Below are 16,650 nucleotides of genomic sequence, written 5' to 3'. Positions count from 1 at the left end.
TGTTGTTATTATTATTGTTATTGATATTAGTTTTAAGTTTAAAATTGATCGATTTCTAAATGGGATCAATAATATTTTCTTGCTTTTACAATGATTTTGTTTGTTGAAGATTGAAATTTTCTCTATATTTTTTTAGTTGTTAACATATCACTATGAGAGATGTGGTAGATATTATGGTAGTGGTGGAGGTTGGGGATCACATGGTTCAGCTAGTGAAGAAGAGAAACGATTAACTATGATGTTATTCAGTGGAATGTTTGATTCTCTCGCTAAAAGGGTAAATATCCTTTTTCTATTTACTGCTATGAATTGAAGAATCTTTTAGTTTTAGTGAAAGAGAAGAGTATGCTTGGCAACGTGAATCATAAGAATCTTGCTTTTCCAGTTTTAAGTTTGTGTCTTTGGACATGACTATGATTCTGATACAAATATTCCATTTTGGATATGTTATATAAGTTTTTTGGCTTGTATTATTGATATAAATCTATGTTTATTTTTAGGCATATGACCCTGAGTTATTCTCTAAAGCTCTACCATGTTTATCAGCTATCGGTTGTGCCTTGTCACCAGACTATACATTAAGTCATAATGCTGATAGTTGGTATGGACAGTCTAGTGTAGATATTGACGGTACTTATACTCCACAACCTGTTACTACTACCAGGTAATTTATTATTATACCTTGAACTCTGACTCATGCCATCGTGCACCAACTACTTAACTTGTAAATTTATAAAAATCTTCATACCTTAATCTTGCTTTCTGCAGTTTCTATAAAAATTAAAGAAATGTTCATTCATTATATTATGCATTTTAATTCAGTATAAGTTTTGAATTTCTGTTGTTTTATTGTTGTAGAGTCAACTTAAACCAACAACTTGAAAATACAACATCAAAGTTTGCTGAACATTTCCATGATTCCTGGGCTTTGAAAAAGGTAAATCATTTATATGGTTACACTGTTAATGTTATGATAAAATTATTTGCCTGTATAGTGCACATTTTTTATCACTAAAAAAAAACTTGCAAAGCTGGTGTTACACATTATAGACAGTGACAAAACAAATTTGAATTATTGACATTCCTCCATTTTGTAATTGAGAGCTGATATTCCATTGAGATAAATCAGCATTAAAGAATCATTTGTCCTTAATATTAAAACATGAACGGTAAAAGCCATTGTTTCTGATCACCCTTTTATTTTTCTTTGTAGATTGAAAGTGGTTGGATATTTGGAAGTAGATTTGATGAAGAAAAGAAGACACACCCTATATTAAAACCATACAATCTACTTGATGAAAGGGTAAGATGTGAAATTTATTTTATCAAAAGAGAGTTATATTGAATGTAATTTGTATCTGTAAAATCTTCTTTAGAAAAGTTTTTAAAGGAACAATGAGTTTGGCTAAAAATGCTACATTAATCACAAGAACTTCTTTTTGTTGGAGTAGAATACAGTTCTGTTACAAACTATTCATTTTTTTAGCCTCCTGTTTATGTTACAAAATAGTCGTTAAACAGTGTGATCTCAATCTCTTAATGTTGTTTATTTTTATCTATGTTTTACAGGTGAAATCTAAATATACTACACCAATGAAAGAAACATTAAAAGCAATGATAGCATGGGGTTGGACATTAGAACAAGACCAGTCTCGATTCTCTACCAACAGAGATAGTATCAAACGAAGAGCCTCCAAGGCAAATGTGGTAAGGGATGGTCCACTGAAAGTATATGTACTCAAGGTTGTTGGGACAAGGCTTATATATTTTAAGATTTATCTACAAATTTATGTTCAAGTTTATGCACTTTTAAAATTATTTATTACGTTTTTTTTAATTTAGAATTGAATTTGCTTGATAAACTTTATTTGTTTATATTCTGCATTACTAGGGAACTGGTATCCAGACCTTTGTACATTATTTTTGGATGGAAATGCCCTGAGTGTTTTCCTGCTTGTATTGACTAGATGTAGATATTTTACAAAATATTTTTGAAGATTGGCTTTGAAACAAGCTATTGCGTAGATGATGTTAACAATTTTTAATGCCAAGATGATACTGGTCTGAAACATGAATACTTTTATCTGTTCTCTGACAATTATTTATGATAGTAGTTAGCCAGATGATAATCAGGAAGGTTGACTTGTTTATGAGGAATTTCTATAATGTATTTGACTTGGTAGATGAATTCACACGACTAAAGCTTTGGATTGTTTTTAAATCTTCATAAACAGGTCTACATTATCTGATTCTCAATATACAAACTCTTTATTAGAGTCTAGACTTCAATTTCAAAATTTCTGAGCAGCTTAAAGATAATAAATGCGCTTATTCTAAATTGATTTGATGCTTAGTTACTTTGTTCTTACTAAATTATTTGATTTAGAGCTTAGTCGTTTGGTCCTGCATGGAGTTTTGTTTTATCAGCTTCATTAAAACTGTTGATACTTAAATAATTTCATCTTTGATATCATTAGAAATGTTTCTAACTATTTTATTTATATGTTTACAGCATGATCATGGTTACAGTCCTAAACCTTATGATCTGAGAAATATGACCCTTACTAGAGAAATGCAGGTAAGGACTAAATACATTTAGATCTCAGATATTTTTACTGAACAAAGAATTACATATAGGCCTAAGTAAGGTGATGCTGTGGAATATAAAATATTATCACTTGTTATAATTGTGTCTGCATTATGCCAACTAATTTTTTTCATCCAGAGGGGGTGTCTATTATTTTCGGTAACAGAGAATTTTCCATATTTATAATATTTGTAATTATAGGGTGTATTACAAGGTTTTCTCTAGAAAATATGGTCATGATCTTTTCCTCTAATTTATTTGTATAGAAAGGTTTTGTAAAATTATTTGAAAAGGGCCCATGTATGTTCAATATTATTGATTGCTAAGGACAGGAAATGCCCACACACACGATTCAATATATCAATCAATAATGCCATCATTTCTTTGGTGATTATTCAAAACGGATACTGCTGTCTCACTGCTCATGGCACTAGAGTAATAACCGTCCCAAAAATTTATTTGTTTAAATGTTTCTATTTTCTTTTTTGGAAAACCATGAACTCCTATTAAAGTATTCTGTTGCTATCCATAACAGCACTAATTCTTATTGATACTGTCAAGTATGAAAGATGATAAGCCCACAAGTTTTCACTGTTGTTGAATGTGATAAATCTATTAAGGTCTTATTCCCATGTCTAATATTTTTATTTGTCTAATACTGACAAATGAATATATCTTGAAATGTATTATTGGTTTAATTTAGACCATGGCTGAACGTTTATCTGAAAATGCTCATGATTTATGGGCTTTCAAGAAGAAAGTTGAATTGGATAGCATTGGTAAGATTTCAATATTTTTTTACAATAAATTCCTGAAGAGACACATTGCAGTAAATGAATTTTATAAAGTGTGTAGAAAAGCAACAATAGGTATAATTTTAATCAAAAACATGAACTTATTTTATAATCTGAAGGTGGTGGTGTTCATCCTCAACTAGTACCATATGATATTTTAACTGATACAGAGAAGAGAAAATACAGAGAGCATGCTCAAGAAGCTTTGAAATTCTTACAATTCCTGGGTTACAGAATCAGCAGGTATGATTGGTTGGGATTATTTTAGTTTAGTTTATATTGTGGAATGAAGTCTGTCACCTTATTCAACATGTACTTTAGTTTTCTTCTGTATATTGAATACCTTCAAGTATGTAAATGGTTTACTTTTGGTAATGTTATTCAGTGGTTTCACCATTTTGTTACTTTGGTGCCGTTACCAGTTGATATGATTTGTGGTGATGGTTTTACAATTGTTTTCTATATTTTTAGTTATGAATTTTATCATGATGATAAAAACTCATTAGATGGGTTTTACATTTATCAAAATCTGTAAGTTATTGGTATCTGTGTACATTAAATTTTTTTACTGTATTTTGATAGATGAGTTTCATCAATGTGTGTCTGTACTCACTGTTTTCTGCTGAACTATTTCTGAATTTTACAGCGCTCTTGATTATTCAGTAATGAATAAAGCACCTCAAACTCGCTATATTATATACAAAGCAAATTTCCTTTTTGAAAAGGATAACAAAATTTTATAATGATGAGCTAATTTGTAAAGAGACATATGTACAAGATTTCAAAAAACTTTTGACAAATTTTCAAGAAAATCAGCTAAGGCACTTCATTCTGCACCACTGCTTTATATGCTACTTAATCATTTTTTTTTACATTTTTTTGACAAAAGCACTTTTGATTAAATTATGACATTCAAATTGAATTTTTGGATTTTCTGCTGCAAGAAAGTTCACATATTTCTTAAGGCACACATTTTTGAAAATCACAAATTTTATTTTTTATGATTTTTTATGCTTATTTTGTTCTTTCTTTTCTTTTTTACCTAATAATTGTATTGGTGTTGGTGTTGCTTCCATTGTTCCAATTGGTTTATTCAGTGGTGATCTACCCATCGATCCTAAACGCGAGTCTAATTCCAGAAACAGTCGCGAATCAGAAGCCGACAGTGGAGTTGGTGTGTCTGCTACAGAAAGGAGATTTGCCTACAGTTTACTAGAGAAATTGTTGGAGTATTTAGAGAAAGCCTCCGTGAATCTTCAACAGATACAACCTAGTAGTAGATTTAGCAGAAGAGAAAGTTATAATGTTGCTACTGAAGATGTCAAGTTCTTTGGCAAGGTAATTGTTCTCTTTCATACCATACATTTATATTCAATGATCTTGTGTAGCTACTGGTCTAAACTCAAGTTTGTCTACATCATTGATTTTTCAGCTTATTGAACTTGGCTAATTGATATAAATTTGTATAAGTACATATTAGGTTTGCTTGTTTGAAAATTAAGAAATGTGTATAATTTTCTATATTTTAGGTTGTTCTGCCATTTGTTGAGAGATATTTCCATGCTCATAGAATATATTTTATCTCAGCACCTCATACTCCACAAGCAGCCTCTGGTTCAGCTTCATTTAAAGAGAAAGAAATGACCGCCAGGTAAAACAACTGTTTTGAAAATTAATTTGAAAAGTGTATGAAAATGACAAAATAATCTATCAACTGTTAGTTGGTAAACCTGTTCTCAACATTAAATATTTCTAATATTGATAGGTGGACTTTTCTAAATGAAATAGTTAAAAGATCACCATATAATGTCCATATCTTATTTCTCAATATAACTAATCTACATCTTCTGTTTTTCAGTTTATTCTGTAAGCTCGCCCAGACTTTGAGATCTAAAATCACAGCTTTTGGTCATGATGTGAACATCTCAGTTAGATGTTTGAGAGTTTTGGTTCAAGCTGTGGACTTTAGGTAAGTTATATTTTACTTTGATTAAGGTATTGTCACTAGTTGTCTTGATATGATGCAATATTTAATGGGAACCAAATTATAAACTAAGGTTTTTCACTGTCTTTAGCTATCTATTCTATCACATCTTTGAGAATTATGTATCTGGATTATCATGTTACCATAAATTACAGATCAGTAGTAAAGAACAGTCCTGAAATTGTCAGATCCTCCATCTTACCATTTTTCAACAATGCTGCTGATGATTTAGCTCAGATTATGGAGAACTTACAGAAAGGAAGATTTAGCCATGTGAAAGGAACAATTACTCGTGGTGCTACAAGTTTGAATTATGTTCACATGGTGCTACTTCCTGTTATGTCAGCCATATTGGATCACTTTGGAAACAATGACTTTGGTTTTGATATTATAGGTATTTTTTTCATTTAATTAACTAATCTAATGGAAACTGAAGAAATCAGAATTGCCATCCATGCAAATCATTGCTATCAATTGACATTTTTTTCAAGTTGAAATATCTTTAATACACAGTAAAATATACTATATTCAGACTCTTCTGAAACACTTAGTACAATTTCATTATGACATATGGACAAAACTTTTTGTATGAATTTTTCAGTTGGTGATATACAGTTAGCCTGCTATCGAATATTAAATGCCTTATTTACATTGGGTACCAGCAGTTCATCATTCCCTCAAAGGTACAGTTATTTTTTATATTGTAATTCTCTTGTATCAGTCTACTATCATTGATTTATATGCTCCTATACACAGCTTTCTAATGTATTGTTATAGTCAATCTTTACTGCACTACAGCTGTTGTCTATAGAGTTATCTGTATCAATATCAGTCAGTTGTCTTCTCTTTAATCCTGACTATGTGTTTTTGTTTATATATTGAATATTTACATAACCGCGTTTGACATTGATGATGAAATTGAATGGTATGTAGGCATGTAGACGTGGGGTGGGGTGGGGGGAGGGGAACATCAAGAGGACAGACAAACCTCAGGCAGATACATAGTGTTTTCAGGTATTCTAAAAATATTACAGTTCTGAAAGAAAATTCCCCAAAAAATTCGAGAAACAACCCAAAAACATAGAAAAATCACATCTTCGCGGAAGCATCTCAACCCTTCAATATTTTCTGGCAATCCAGCCTGACCCCCAACAGGCCTTTGGCCTGTACGCATATTCTATACCTTGTACATGACCTGCAAAAAAGCCTAGAATTTATTGTAATAAAAGTATTATCTCTCTGTCTTCTCTCTTCTATTGTTTTCTTTTTATTTTCATCATATTTTCAAGCACTTCAAAATTTGAAATATTGTAAATGTACATTATAATATTGTTAAAGACAATTTACAATACTAACTTTATTTGAGAGAAGATTAATATATGGATTAAACATACGCTGGTAAAATCAAATGATTTGTGCAATAAGAAATATGTGCTTATTATCAACTGGTATTTGGAAACTGATATTTTGTTTTCTTTTCTTTCTGTACCTGTCTGTATAGGGAAACTATTGAGGCTGAACTTGCAAGGTACTTTCTTCTTCAGATTTGTCTTTTCTTGCATGCTTTTTGTTTTGTTTTCTTTTGCCCTTTTTTCCTTGTTGATATCAACTGTAACATCTGTGTTAAACATGATTTTCTTTTTTAGATGATTAATACAGAATTCATTGTCCTTTATTGTGTAAAGATAGTTTTGTTTCAATCTTTTTAACATGTTTTGAAGACTTTTGTGTTTTCAAGTTTTTTTTTAATTGTGTTATCAAGTTTTGTTTTAATCTAATTTGGTTTGCTTTAACCATTTTATGGTGATATACCTTCCCTGTGTTGTTATTATTCTTGCACTGATGTATAGTCTACTATATGATGTTTTCTTGTCAGTTTCGTGCGCGTTACTGTTAATAGTTTGGAGGATACTTGATCCAATTGAAAGTGTCCATTCAACAAAATACACTTTAATCTGCATTGAATGAAAGTTACAACAACAAATAATTTTAACTATTAAAATAGTGCTCAATACGTCAGTTGTAGAGCGATATAGAAATATTTATATAGAGATCTATTATGAAGAAATAGTAAAAATTGTTCAACAAGGAAAATATTCATAGGATTAAATCTTGTATAGTAAATCATGTTATTGTTTGTTTAAGGAAGTTTATATTTAAAACAAAATAAGATAAGTTTTCTCCCTCTAACACTCATTTCAATACTAAAAGAATGCTAATATGCACCAATTATCTCCATTGTAAGTCACAGCCGCAGGAAATATTTTCTTATTCTACCCTATATGTACCTTGTAAAGGTATATGATTTCTGCATGGATACTTTTCTTTTTTAACTCGTAATTTAAACTCATTCATATATTTTGTAATATTTCAGACATCGACCAGCTTTAGGAGAATGTGTTGGTTCCTTTGCATCCTGTTTCCCAGTGGCTTTCCTAGAACCAGATTTGAATAAATATAATAAGAACTCAATTCTCTATGGTATTGAAGGAAAGATTTCTGAACATTCTTTAGAAGCTCAAGGTAATGTGGATATCTTCATTATTTTTCATTTGAAAGAGTATCTGAATTTCTGCCTGAAAGTTGTTTTTAATGTTATACTTCTTCTATCCACAGAGGTTATGGATATGCTAGCTGTAAATCTACCCACCTTAAATAAGATTGTGGCTGAAATAGAAGGCTTGGCAGACTCTGGAGGAAAATATCATGAAGCTCCACATGTTATTGAAGTAACTCTACCCATGGTTTGCAGGTTGGATTTTGCTTCTGAAATGAATAACTGTGATACATTTGTATATAAAGAATTTTATTTGCCAAAAGCCATTTTTCAAATCAACTTTGAGAATAACGATGAAATTGACCTTTTTACTTTTTTCATAGTCAAAGAATCAATATGCACATGACTTGTCTGAATTATAATTGTTATTTATTTGATGTAAAGACTATAAGAAAAGTAATGTTTATCAACAAACAACTCAGGAATTGTAAATGAAAAATGTATTTTTTTTCTAGTTATTTACCAGTGTGGTTAACCAAAGGACCTGATTGCATCTCACGACCAGAAGGGTAAGTTATTTTTGTATGGTTTTGGTGTAATTACTCTTTCAAAATGCATGAAAATATTTTAAAGAGTCAATGTAGCTTATATTTTTTGTAAGTAATTATTTTTTATTATGTATAGTCAAGGTATATGACTATTATTTTGTTTGTTTTATTCAGTGGTCATCATATCTCGTCAGTAACTGGTCAACAAATGAATAATGTGCTTGGAAATGTTCTCAAGTTAATTCTGAATAATATTGGATCTGTTGATGCACCATGGATGAACAGAATTGCTGGTAAGTTGGTTGGAAAATAGCTTTGTGTTGACAACAATTCAGCTCATACTTATGTATATGAAAATTTAAATCAGTACAGATAGTCTTGTTGATAGGGTTAACATTCAAGTACAGGGTTTTAGAAGTATGAACTTACTATTATTTCCAAGATATAGTGTTATTAGTCAGTGACATGTTAATGGAAGAAAAAGTGTTTAATATAATCTTTTTTAATTGTAGCTCGAACTCAACCAATCATATCAAATTCTACACCAGATATGATTAAAGATCACTTCCTACCTATAGCTAAGAAATTATGTGAACATGCAGTGCTGGTAGAAAGTTTAGAGAAAAGATTAGCTGTTGATAAAAGAACATCTACTGATATTTCAGATATGGAAGCTGCTGTTCAAGATGTAAGTACAAGCATTTCTCTCTCTCTTTATGAATAGTATCTCTTTTGGATTTCTTGAATAAAATGGTGTATTGGTGAGAAAGCATAGGTTTTTCAGCAGTATTGAACACTTAATTTCATTGAAGCTTTACTTATATTTGTTTTCATAATTTCACAACGGCAAACATTATTATGATTGGCCTTAACAATCTTCGAAAAAAAAAAAGGATCTTGTATCATTTATCTTTATCAGCTAACATAACTTATAATGTTATTTTGTTATTTTTTGTTTATAGAGATATGGTATACTAGTGAGAGATATTTATGCTTACTTTCCTCTGCTGATTAAATATGTTGATTTACATCGTTCACATTGGTTGAAATATCCTGCTGCTGAAGCTGAAGAACTGTTTACATGTGTTGCTGATATATTCTCAATGTGGTCCAAATCATTGGTAAGTATAATATACATTGTTTGAGTTGACTGATCTTAAATCAAATTTAATGCAATTCTTATAGTGCTGCCTGAAAACACTACTTACTTGGGATAGCATTTATCAACCAATCAATTTATTCTCTTGCAGCTATTTAAAAGAGAGGAACAGAACTTTGTGGCCTTAAATGAAATAGACAACATGGCTCTTATCATGCCAAGTCAAGCCAAACATTTATCTGTTGCTAAAGTTGACACTTCAGAGGAATCACCTACAACTAAAATGAAACCTGGTCAGAAACGTCAAGGAAAGAAGAGACTTGAACCACATAACTCATTAAATGTGGCCTGTCTGAAGCGTTTGGTACCGATTGGTTTGAGTTTCTTCTCTGGTAGAGAACAAGAATTATTACAACAGGCCAAACAGAAACTTCTACAAGTTAGTATATTGTTAGCTGTTTATTTTTAATTTAGACACTTATTTAACACAATTTATTTTAACAGCAGGGATTGTTACTAGATTAGATTAGTCTCAAGCATGAACAATTTTCATTTTACTAACAGGTGGAATGACTGTGAGAAAGACTGGATTTTGTGTGACATTGCATGTATCCTAAACTTGATGCTACAGATATCTGACATGATGTTGTGGTCACACTTTATCCAGTCTTGGAGATACATGTCAAATTGAATAATTTGTTTTATTCACCTAATGTCTCTGTATTAACATTCAAACCTTCAAACTAGCTCATTCTATCATCTTCTGCTAGTCTTTAACTTGTTAGCAGTTTCTTGTAAACCTCTTTTCAGAATTACAAAGCTAAAATTTGGGCTAAGAATCCTCAAGGAAGGGTAACTAACATTTCTCCCGTTCTAAGTGCTTCTTTCATGTCAATTGATAAATTCAATGTTCCAAGCACATTTTGTTTTTTAGCACATAAAGATTTTTATTACCAATACTTTTATTTCTATAAATACTATTTATTTATATTTAATATATATTAGTCTTAATCTGAATGTTTATATTATTTTAATATATTAATGTATATTTACTTCTATCACTTTTTGTAGTTGTATACATTGTATAAGTTTTATATTCTGAGTAGAATATTGATTTGCACACAAAATTATCTTAAGCAATTTTATAGTTATCATTTTGCTCTATTTTTCATACAATTTTTAGAATACATTTATGTATTGTATAAGTTTTATTTTGTTATCAGTTTATAGTTTGTTTTTAGTTGTATATATTGAAATTTATAATTGAAGTTAAGGATAATATCTGATGAATTTTTTTTTTAGATCTTTCACTAGTCACCTAATGACTTATTACCTAAGATTCTAATAGAATTGCTGGTTTAATATGCATTAATATTAACCTGAATCTCTTTATTCATTTTATTGGAAGTATTTCGAATGTTTTTGATATTCAGACAGTGGTATGCTGGTGTTAAGTTATTAAGCTAATAAAGATTTTGTGGTTTCATTTTCAGGATCCAGAAGGAGACATTGAAGAATTTTTATTGAGAAGTTTAGAAACTGATGAAGGAGTAAGTTATATTTATTTTCTTATTTTCAGTTGTTATATTGATTTTAAAACAATAATAAAGAATTTGCTTCTTGTTGAAATTATGAGGAATATGGCAGCTTATACAGTTCAATTTAGGCTATTGATATCACATTCCAGAGTAACTCCTAGTTATCCAGCGCTATAAAAATATAGATACAATGGCTGTCACTTTCCTGTCATTATTCACTTACTCATGTTTTCGTTTTCAGCCAATTGATGATAAAGTTCAATGGCAAAAAGTTTTATATAAGAAGATAGGTGATACTAAAACATCCACAGCTCAACTAGATCAGAGTAAAGTTATTGATAGAATTATTTCAATGGCTAAAGTCATGCATGGTTTACATCTGGTAAGTAATAATAAGAGTTGTCTTCGACATGCTGTGATATCTTGACATCAAACTGTATTAATAATGTGGATTAACCCAATTGTCCAAGCCTTATTATATGTAGAAACATTGTGTAATTGTTCTGAAATCAACTTATACCATTCTAGACAATGATGGTTCTACATTATTAGTATTTAAACATAAATTCCAGGATTGACCAAAACAAGACAATCTATCATTGTTAATTGCACTTGCAATATATTAAGTGATTGCTTATGTTCTTACTTAATTTCTTTTTTGCAAACAGGTGGAACACCCTTCATTGGCTCAAAGGAGTGCATGGAAGAAATTAATATCAACCCAGAGAAAGAGAGCTGTAATGGCTTGTTTCAGAATGATCCCATTACATAGTTTACCAAGGTGGGTCAGGTTTGATTAGGCTGTACAAATATTGCATATGATCTCCTCCAATATTGATCTAAGAGCATTTTAGAATGTTTTTAGAGCTATATTAAGGTCATTGGGTATCTTGTCTGAACGTAACAGACACATAGCAGATTTAAAGTCTCTTCAGAAATCATGGATAATTTGATTATTTAGATAATTTCATACTACTTTTATTTTTTAGACATCGAGCTATTAACTTATTTTTGAAAGCTTATAGAGAGATGTGGTTAGAAACAGAGGAATTAGATAAAACTATATTAATTCAAGACTTAACAGTAAGTATATCATAGGATATATTTCTTCTTTAATGGAACTTGAAATGAAAAGTGATTAATTTGAATAGTCATTTGAATTCATAAAGATTACTGTATTATGAATAAAATATTAAATGAAATGAATGGAGGTTTAGGTCTTATTATTCTGGTCTAATGAAGACAGAACAATAAGTATATACTGTATCATATTAAGTTGCTGCTTAACTATTTTAGAAAGGAGATGAGACAGTTGAAGAAGGAGAGAAGAATGAAACTGAAGAAGAATGTAAACCAGATTCTTTAACTCAATTAATAACTGCTCTAAGTCGTGCTGCTACTAAAGAACAACAAAGTAGTTTACCAGAAGATCCTCTCTTTATGTCTTATGCTTCTATAATGAGTCAAGTATGTATGTTACAAATCATTGGATCAAGGTTCCATAGTTCGTTACAAATAACACATGAATTCTAGAGCGTCAAGAGGAGACTTTAAAATTGCTTTATGGCTTGATATTTTACGTATGTTGTACATTAAGTTATTAACACACTCATACAGTCACACACACACTTCATCAATTGGTAGAGTTTATTATGAAGAAAGGATAACTGATTTATGTCATTATAGAGTTGTCGTGAAGAAGAAGAGGAAGAAGAAGGAGGAGAAGGAGGTGAAGAAGGCGCTGGACCGTCCATTGAGGTATTTTACATATTTTACATTCATATCTCTGGATGTTGTCTGTTTTTATTAACAAATCTAAGGTGGTGGAAATTCATTTTTTTTACCAGTTTGAAATGCTTTTATACTAACTTGTGTTCACTAGATTCAGTTTTCTTTCATGCTAACAGAGTTTGTGAATGACCAATGCTGTGCCATGTAATCTGGCCCTAAATGGACAATTGCTTTAAATTTAATATTTTTTGCATTATGTTTCTTTGTCTTTTGTTATCTCCAACTCTCAGATTAAATGGGAAATGATAAAGGTATTGAAACAGTCTCATGTCTCATATGTTATCATATTGTTCCTTTAGTAAACATGTACTTATTTAGTTGTTTCATGTATTTCTTGTGACCACTTATAATAGACATCACACACAAGTTAGATAGAGAAGCTACTAGAATACTAATAGTAATTATATGGTTGTAGGCACTTCTAAACATAATGATTAAACTGAATAATGCATGTTATATTTAGATTGACACAGTGTTATGTACAGTTTCTACTTTGTAACTGGAAGTTTATAAGTATATGAACGTTTTCATTTCAATTTGACTTTAGGAAGGCTTTAAAATCAGTGTCAAGCTAAATTCTGGTTTTAATAGCAGTTCAGATAGCACCCTTGTAGACAATTTAGGAGATCCAGATCACACAGATAATCTTTAATTTTGGTAATAATACAGTAATTTGCATTATTGTAATTACTTCATCAGAAAACCGAATACAAATTGTAATTTCTGTAAAAAAGGAGAATGGCTTAGCATTGCTGACTAAAATGGTAATATTTTGATTCGGGTTTGGAATTGTATATATATATATATATATTTGGTACCTCATATATCATGTATAATATATAATGTTAGTTCATCCTGCATGATGTAGTATGCTTTCCCTCTGTTAATAATCCTGCAAACTTTCAAGAATTATGTATTTTTCAGTGAGAAAATGTGACAATTTAATGTTTCTTGTGTCGTTCAAACTGGTATACTTACTAAGCATAGTTCATAATGTTTGTAGTTCAGTGTACTGTCTGAAGAAAACAGAGATCAAAAAAAATATATAACTTAGCATACTTTATAATACAAGCTTCTGGGATCGAAACTATGGACATCAGCTATTAGCCATATAGATTATGTTTAAGAAATATATTATTTGGTATATTGAAGAAACCTATTTCTCACTTGCTTTAAACATTTAAAATCCTTAAGTGTAGTCTAAGGGACATATTTAAAGAATGAGTTTTTCTGAGGTTAATTAAGTAATTAAATATGAATATTTCAGGAACAAGAGATGGAGAAACAACAATTATTATCAGAACAATCTCGACTGTCTGATCGGGGTGCAGCTGAAATGGTTTTATTGTATATCAGTGCTAGTAGAGGTAATGAAACCATGATATATTTTATTCATACTTTTTCTAAACTGGAAATATCCAATATTCAAAAATAATAATATAAGAAAAATGTCTTTACCACACACATTGAAGAACAATTTTAAACTTTTTTTATCAGCGAATAAAGATTCTTGAATGACTGAAATATTGACAAATTATATCTGTTCAAAACATTAAATGATGTATTTTATAGGAGAGTTTAATATGATGGTTGAGAATACAATAGATTTAGGTATTTCATTATTACGTGGTGGTAATATAGAAGTACAAAAGGTATGTACATTACTAGTCAATATAAGTTATTGCATAATAAATATATAATAAAAATATTTCAAGTTTTTTTTTTTTGAGAACCATGACAATAAAAAAAAATTTGTTGACAATTTAATTTGTTTGTAAATTGAAAACAGTTATTATATAACTTTGAAAATAAGTAGAAACACAATAAGACAGCACCCTCTATCTTCAACTAAATTTTTAATTATTATCATGATATGTTACAGAGAATGTTGAGACATTTGAAGGATAAAAAGGATGTTGGATTCTTTTCATCAATTGCTGGATTGCTTGAGAAGTGCAGGTAAGTTAAATTTTGACAGACCCTACCAATGTTTAATTGCAAAATATACATATTTCTAGCCTTAACTTAAGGTATTCATGTACGTATGCAGAAGAAATTTTTGTTCCAATTTCTAAGGAATTTGTGGATTGTATCAATTGAGAATACAAATACTATATGGTGCTTTATTTTATATTAGCTGATTAATGTTCCCTTGTAGTGTATTAGATTTGGATGCATTTGAAAGGACCAATAAAGCTGAAGGATTAGGAATGAGTACTGATACTGGTTCTACTGACCAAAACTTACATGATGGTGAATTTACATGTAAAATATTCCGATTTTTACAACTCATGTGTGAAGGTCATAATCTAGGTAAGATCAAGTTTTGTTTATCATATATCTTAAATCTTCTATTTTGTTTATGTTTGATTTATCAAAATTATTTATTTTACTACCTCAAAGTAGAATCCATCATGTCATAGTTTATGAGCCTTTTATTTCTTTATTACAGAGTTCCAGAACTATCTAAGAACACAAGCTGGTAATACAGTAACTGTTAATGTTGTTATTTGTACAGTTGATTATTTACTCAGATTACAGGTAAATTATTTAATTTTAAAACTAGAACAATAGACTAGACTTCCTAAATTCTTAAGATAATCGTTGATTGATGAATAAAATAGAAATTATATCTAATTATCTCATGTGCTGAAATTAAAAAAAAAATTTTCAGTCAAAATGATTAGGATCGTGTTAAAAGATTTTGTATATGCAGAATCCATAACTATTTAATAGAATTATAAGTGAAAATGTTACCAAGAGGATAAAAGAAGATAAATACTGCTTTGTTTTTATATTATAGGAATCTATGATGGATTTTTACTGGCATTATTCTGGTAAAGATGTAATTGATGTATCTGGTAAAGATCATTTCTGCCGTGCCAGTATGGTGGCTAAACAAGTCTTCTGCTCATTGTCTGAATATATCCAGGTTAGTCTCCAGTCTTAGTTTAAGGCTGCTCATATTAAATATCTTGAAAAGACTGATTATCAGAAAGTGAAACCACTTTATTATACTTTCTTCATAGCGAGTGTTAAAGAACATTGATAAAGCTGTTAATTCCATGGATTCGTGCAGACATAAGGCTTTCTTATTTGTTCAATATCAGTCTTGTTTCTTTGTATTTGTAAACCGTCTGTTATCTTTCAAGGGTCCTTGTTCATTAAATCAACTGGCATTAGCTCACAGTAGGTTATGGGATGCTGTTGGTGGATTTATCTATATATTTGCCCACATGCAAGATAAATTATCTAAAGACCCTGATCAACTAGATTTATTGAGAGAGTTTATGGAGCTGCAGAAAGAAATGATGATAATGTTACTCTCTATGTTGGAAGGTAATTTTTGTATTACAGATTGTTATCTTTCTGTACTCTGTGATGATGGGAATCTCTACTCTGTGGGCATATGTGTAATGTTGTTTAACCAAAAGCAAACTAAAATATGGTTTAATGGTGGTTTATGAAGTGTAAGGCTAGAGCCTGTCTATGATATTTTGTTATGAAAACTTGTGCATGTTTTTTTGCTAGGTAATGTAATGAATGGACCTATTGGAAAACAGATGGTGGACACATTGGTTGAATCATCATCTAATGTTGAGGTAAATAAATATTTTATTCCATAATTAATTTAATATTTTAATGAAATGGAATGAGCTTTCAACTTTCAACTTCCAACTTTTTCAACCACAATAAAAGGTAATTTTGTTATTATTATGCCAAATTGTTTTTGAAAGTTATATTGTTGTACAATTATTTATCAAATATATTAAAAATTGCAGTCTAATTGAACAATGTTAACTCTCAATCAC

At 30.0% G+C, this 16,650-nt stretch overlaps 1 protein-coding gene across 1 annotated transcript in view; it reads left to right on the top strand.

The window, feature by feature from the left end:
* LOTGIDRAFT_123762 (hypothetical protein) overlaps positions 1-16,650 on the top strand; it is a gene marked incomplete at both ends in the record, with an annotated part of 56,728 nt that overhangs the window by 27,047 nt on the left and 13,031 nt on the right. Inside the window, 34 exons of the mRNA XM_009061008.1 lie at positions 137-277; positions 501-664; positions 859-937; positions 1,214-1,303; positions 1,570-1,728; positions 2,513-2,578; positions 3,291-3,366; positions 3,501-3,624; positions 4,521-4,719; positions 4,911-5,032; positions 5,240-5,350; positions 5,521-5,759; positions 5,967-6,048; positions 6,867-6,893; positions 7,740-7,888; positions 7,982-8,117; positions 8,378-8,431; positions 8,585-8,703; positions 8,923-9,098; positions 9,373-9,531; positions 9,661-9,948; positions 11,217-11,429; positions 11,716-11,828; positions 12,037-12,130; positions 12,344-12,509; positions 13,763-13,833; positions 14,106-14,205; positions 14,411-14,490; positions 14,721-14,797; positions 14,997-15,151; positions 15,291-15,379; positions 15,642-15,770; positions 15,991-16,177; positions 16,370-16,440. Of these exons, the coding sequence (XP_009059256.1) occupies positions 137-277; positions 501-664; positions 859-937; positions 1,214-1,303; positions 1,570-1,728; positions 2,513-2,578; positions 3,291-3,366; positions 3,501-3,624; positions 4,521-4,719; positions 4,911-5,032; positions 5,240-5,350; positions 5,521-5,759; positions 5,967-6,048; positions 6,867-6,893; positions 7,740-7,888; positions 7,982-8,117; positions 8,378-8,431; positions 8,585-8,703; positions 8,923-9,098; positions 9,373-9,531; positions 9,661-9,948; positions 11,217-11,429; positions 11,716-11,828; positions 12,037-12,130; positions 12,344-12,509; positions 13,763-13,833; positions 14,106-14,205; positions 14,411-14,490; positions 14,721-14,797; positions 14,997-15,151; positions 15,291-15,379; positions 15,642-15,770; positions 15,991-16,177; positions 16,370-16,440 (4,305 nt within the window). The remainder of the gene's footprint in view (positions 1-136; positions 278-500; positions 665-858; positions 938-1,213; positions 1,304-1,569; positions 1,729-2,512; positions 2,579-3,290; positions 3,367-3,500; positions 3,625-4,520; positions 4,720-4,910; positions 5,033-5,239; positions 5,351-5,520; positions 5,760-5,966; positions 6,049-6,866; positions 6,894-7,739; positions 7,889-7,981; positions 8,118-8,377; positions 8,432-8,584; positions 8,704-8,922; positions 9,099-9,372; positions 9,532-9,660; positions 9,949-11,216; positions 11,430-11,715; positions 11,829-12,036; positions 12,131-12,343; positions 12,510-13,762; positions 13,834-14,105; positions 14,206-14,410; positions 14,491-14,720; positions 14,798-14,996; positions 15,152-15,290; positions 15,380-15,641; positions 15,771-15,990; positions 16,178-16,369; positions 16,441-16,650) is intronic.

This window comes from Lottia gigantea (genome assembly GCF_000327385.1).
Source record: "Lottia gigantea unplaced genomic scaffold LOTGIsca_45, whole genome shotgun sequence".
Taxonomy (NCBI): Eukaryota; Metazoa; Mollusca; class Gastropoda; family Lottiidae; genus Lottia; species Lottia gigantea.
The sequence above is the reverse complement of the archived record's forward strand: the minus strand, read 5'-3'. Positions and strand labels throughout refer to the sequence as shown.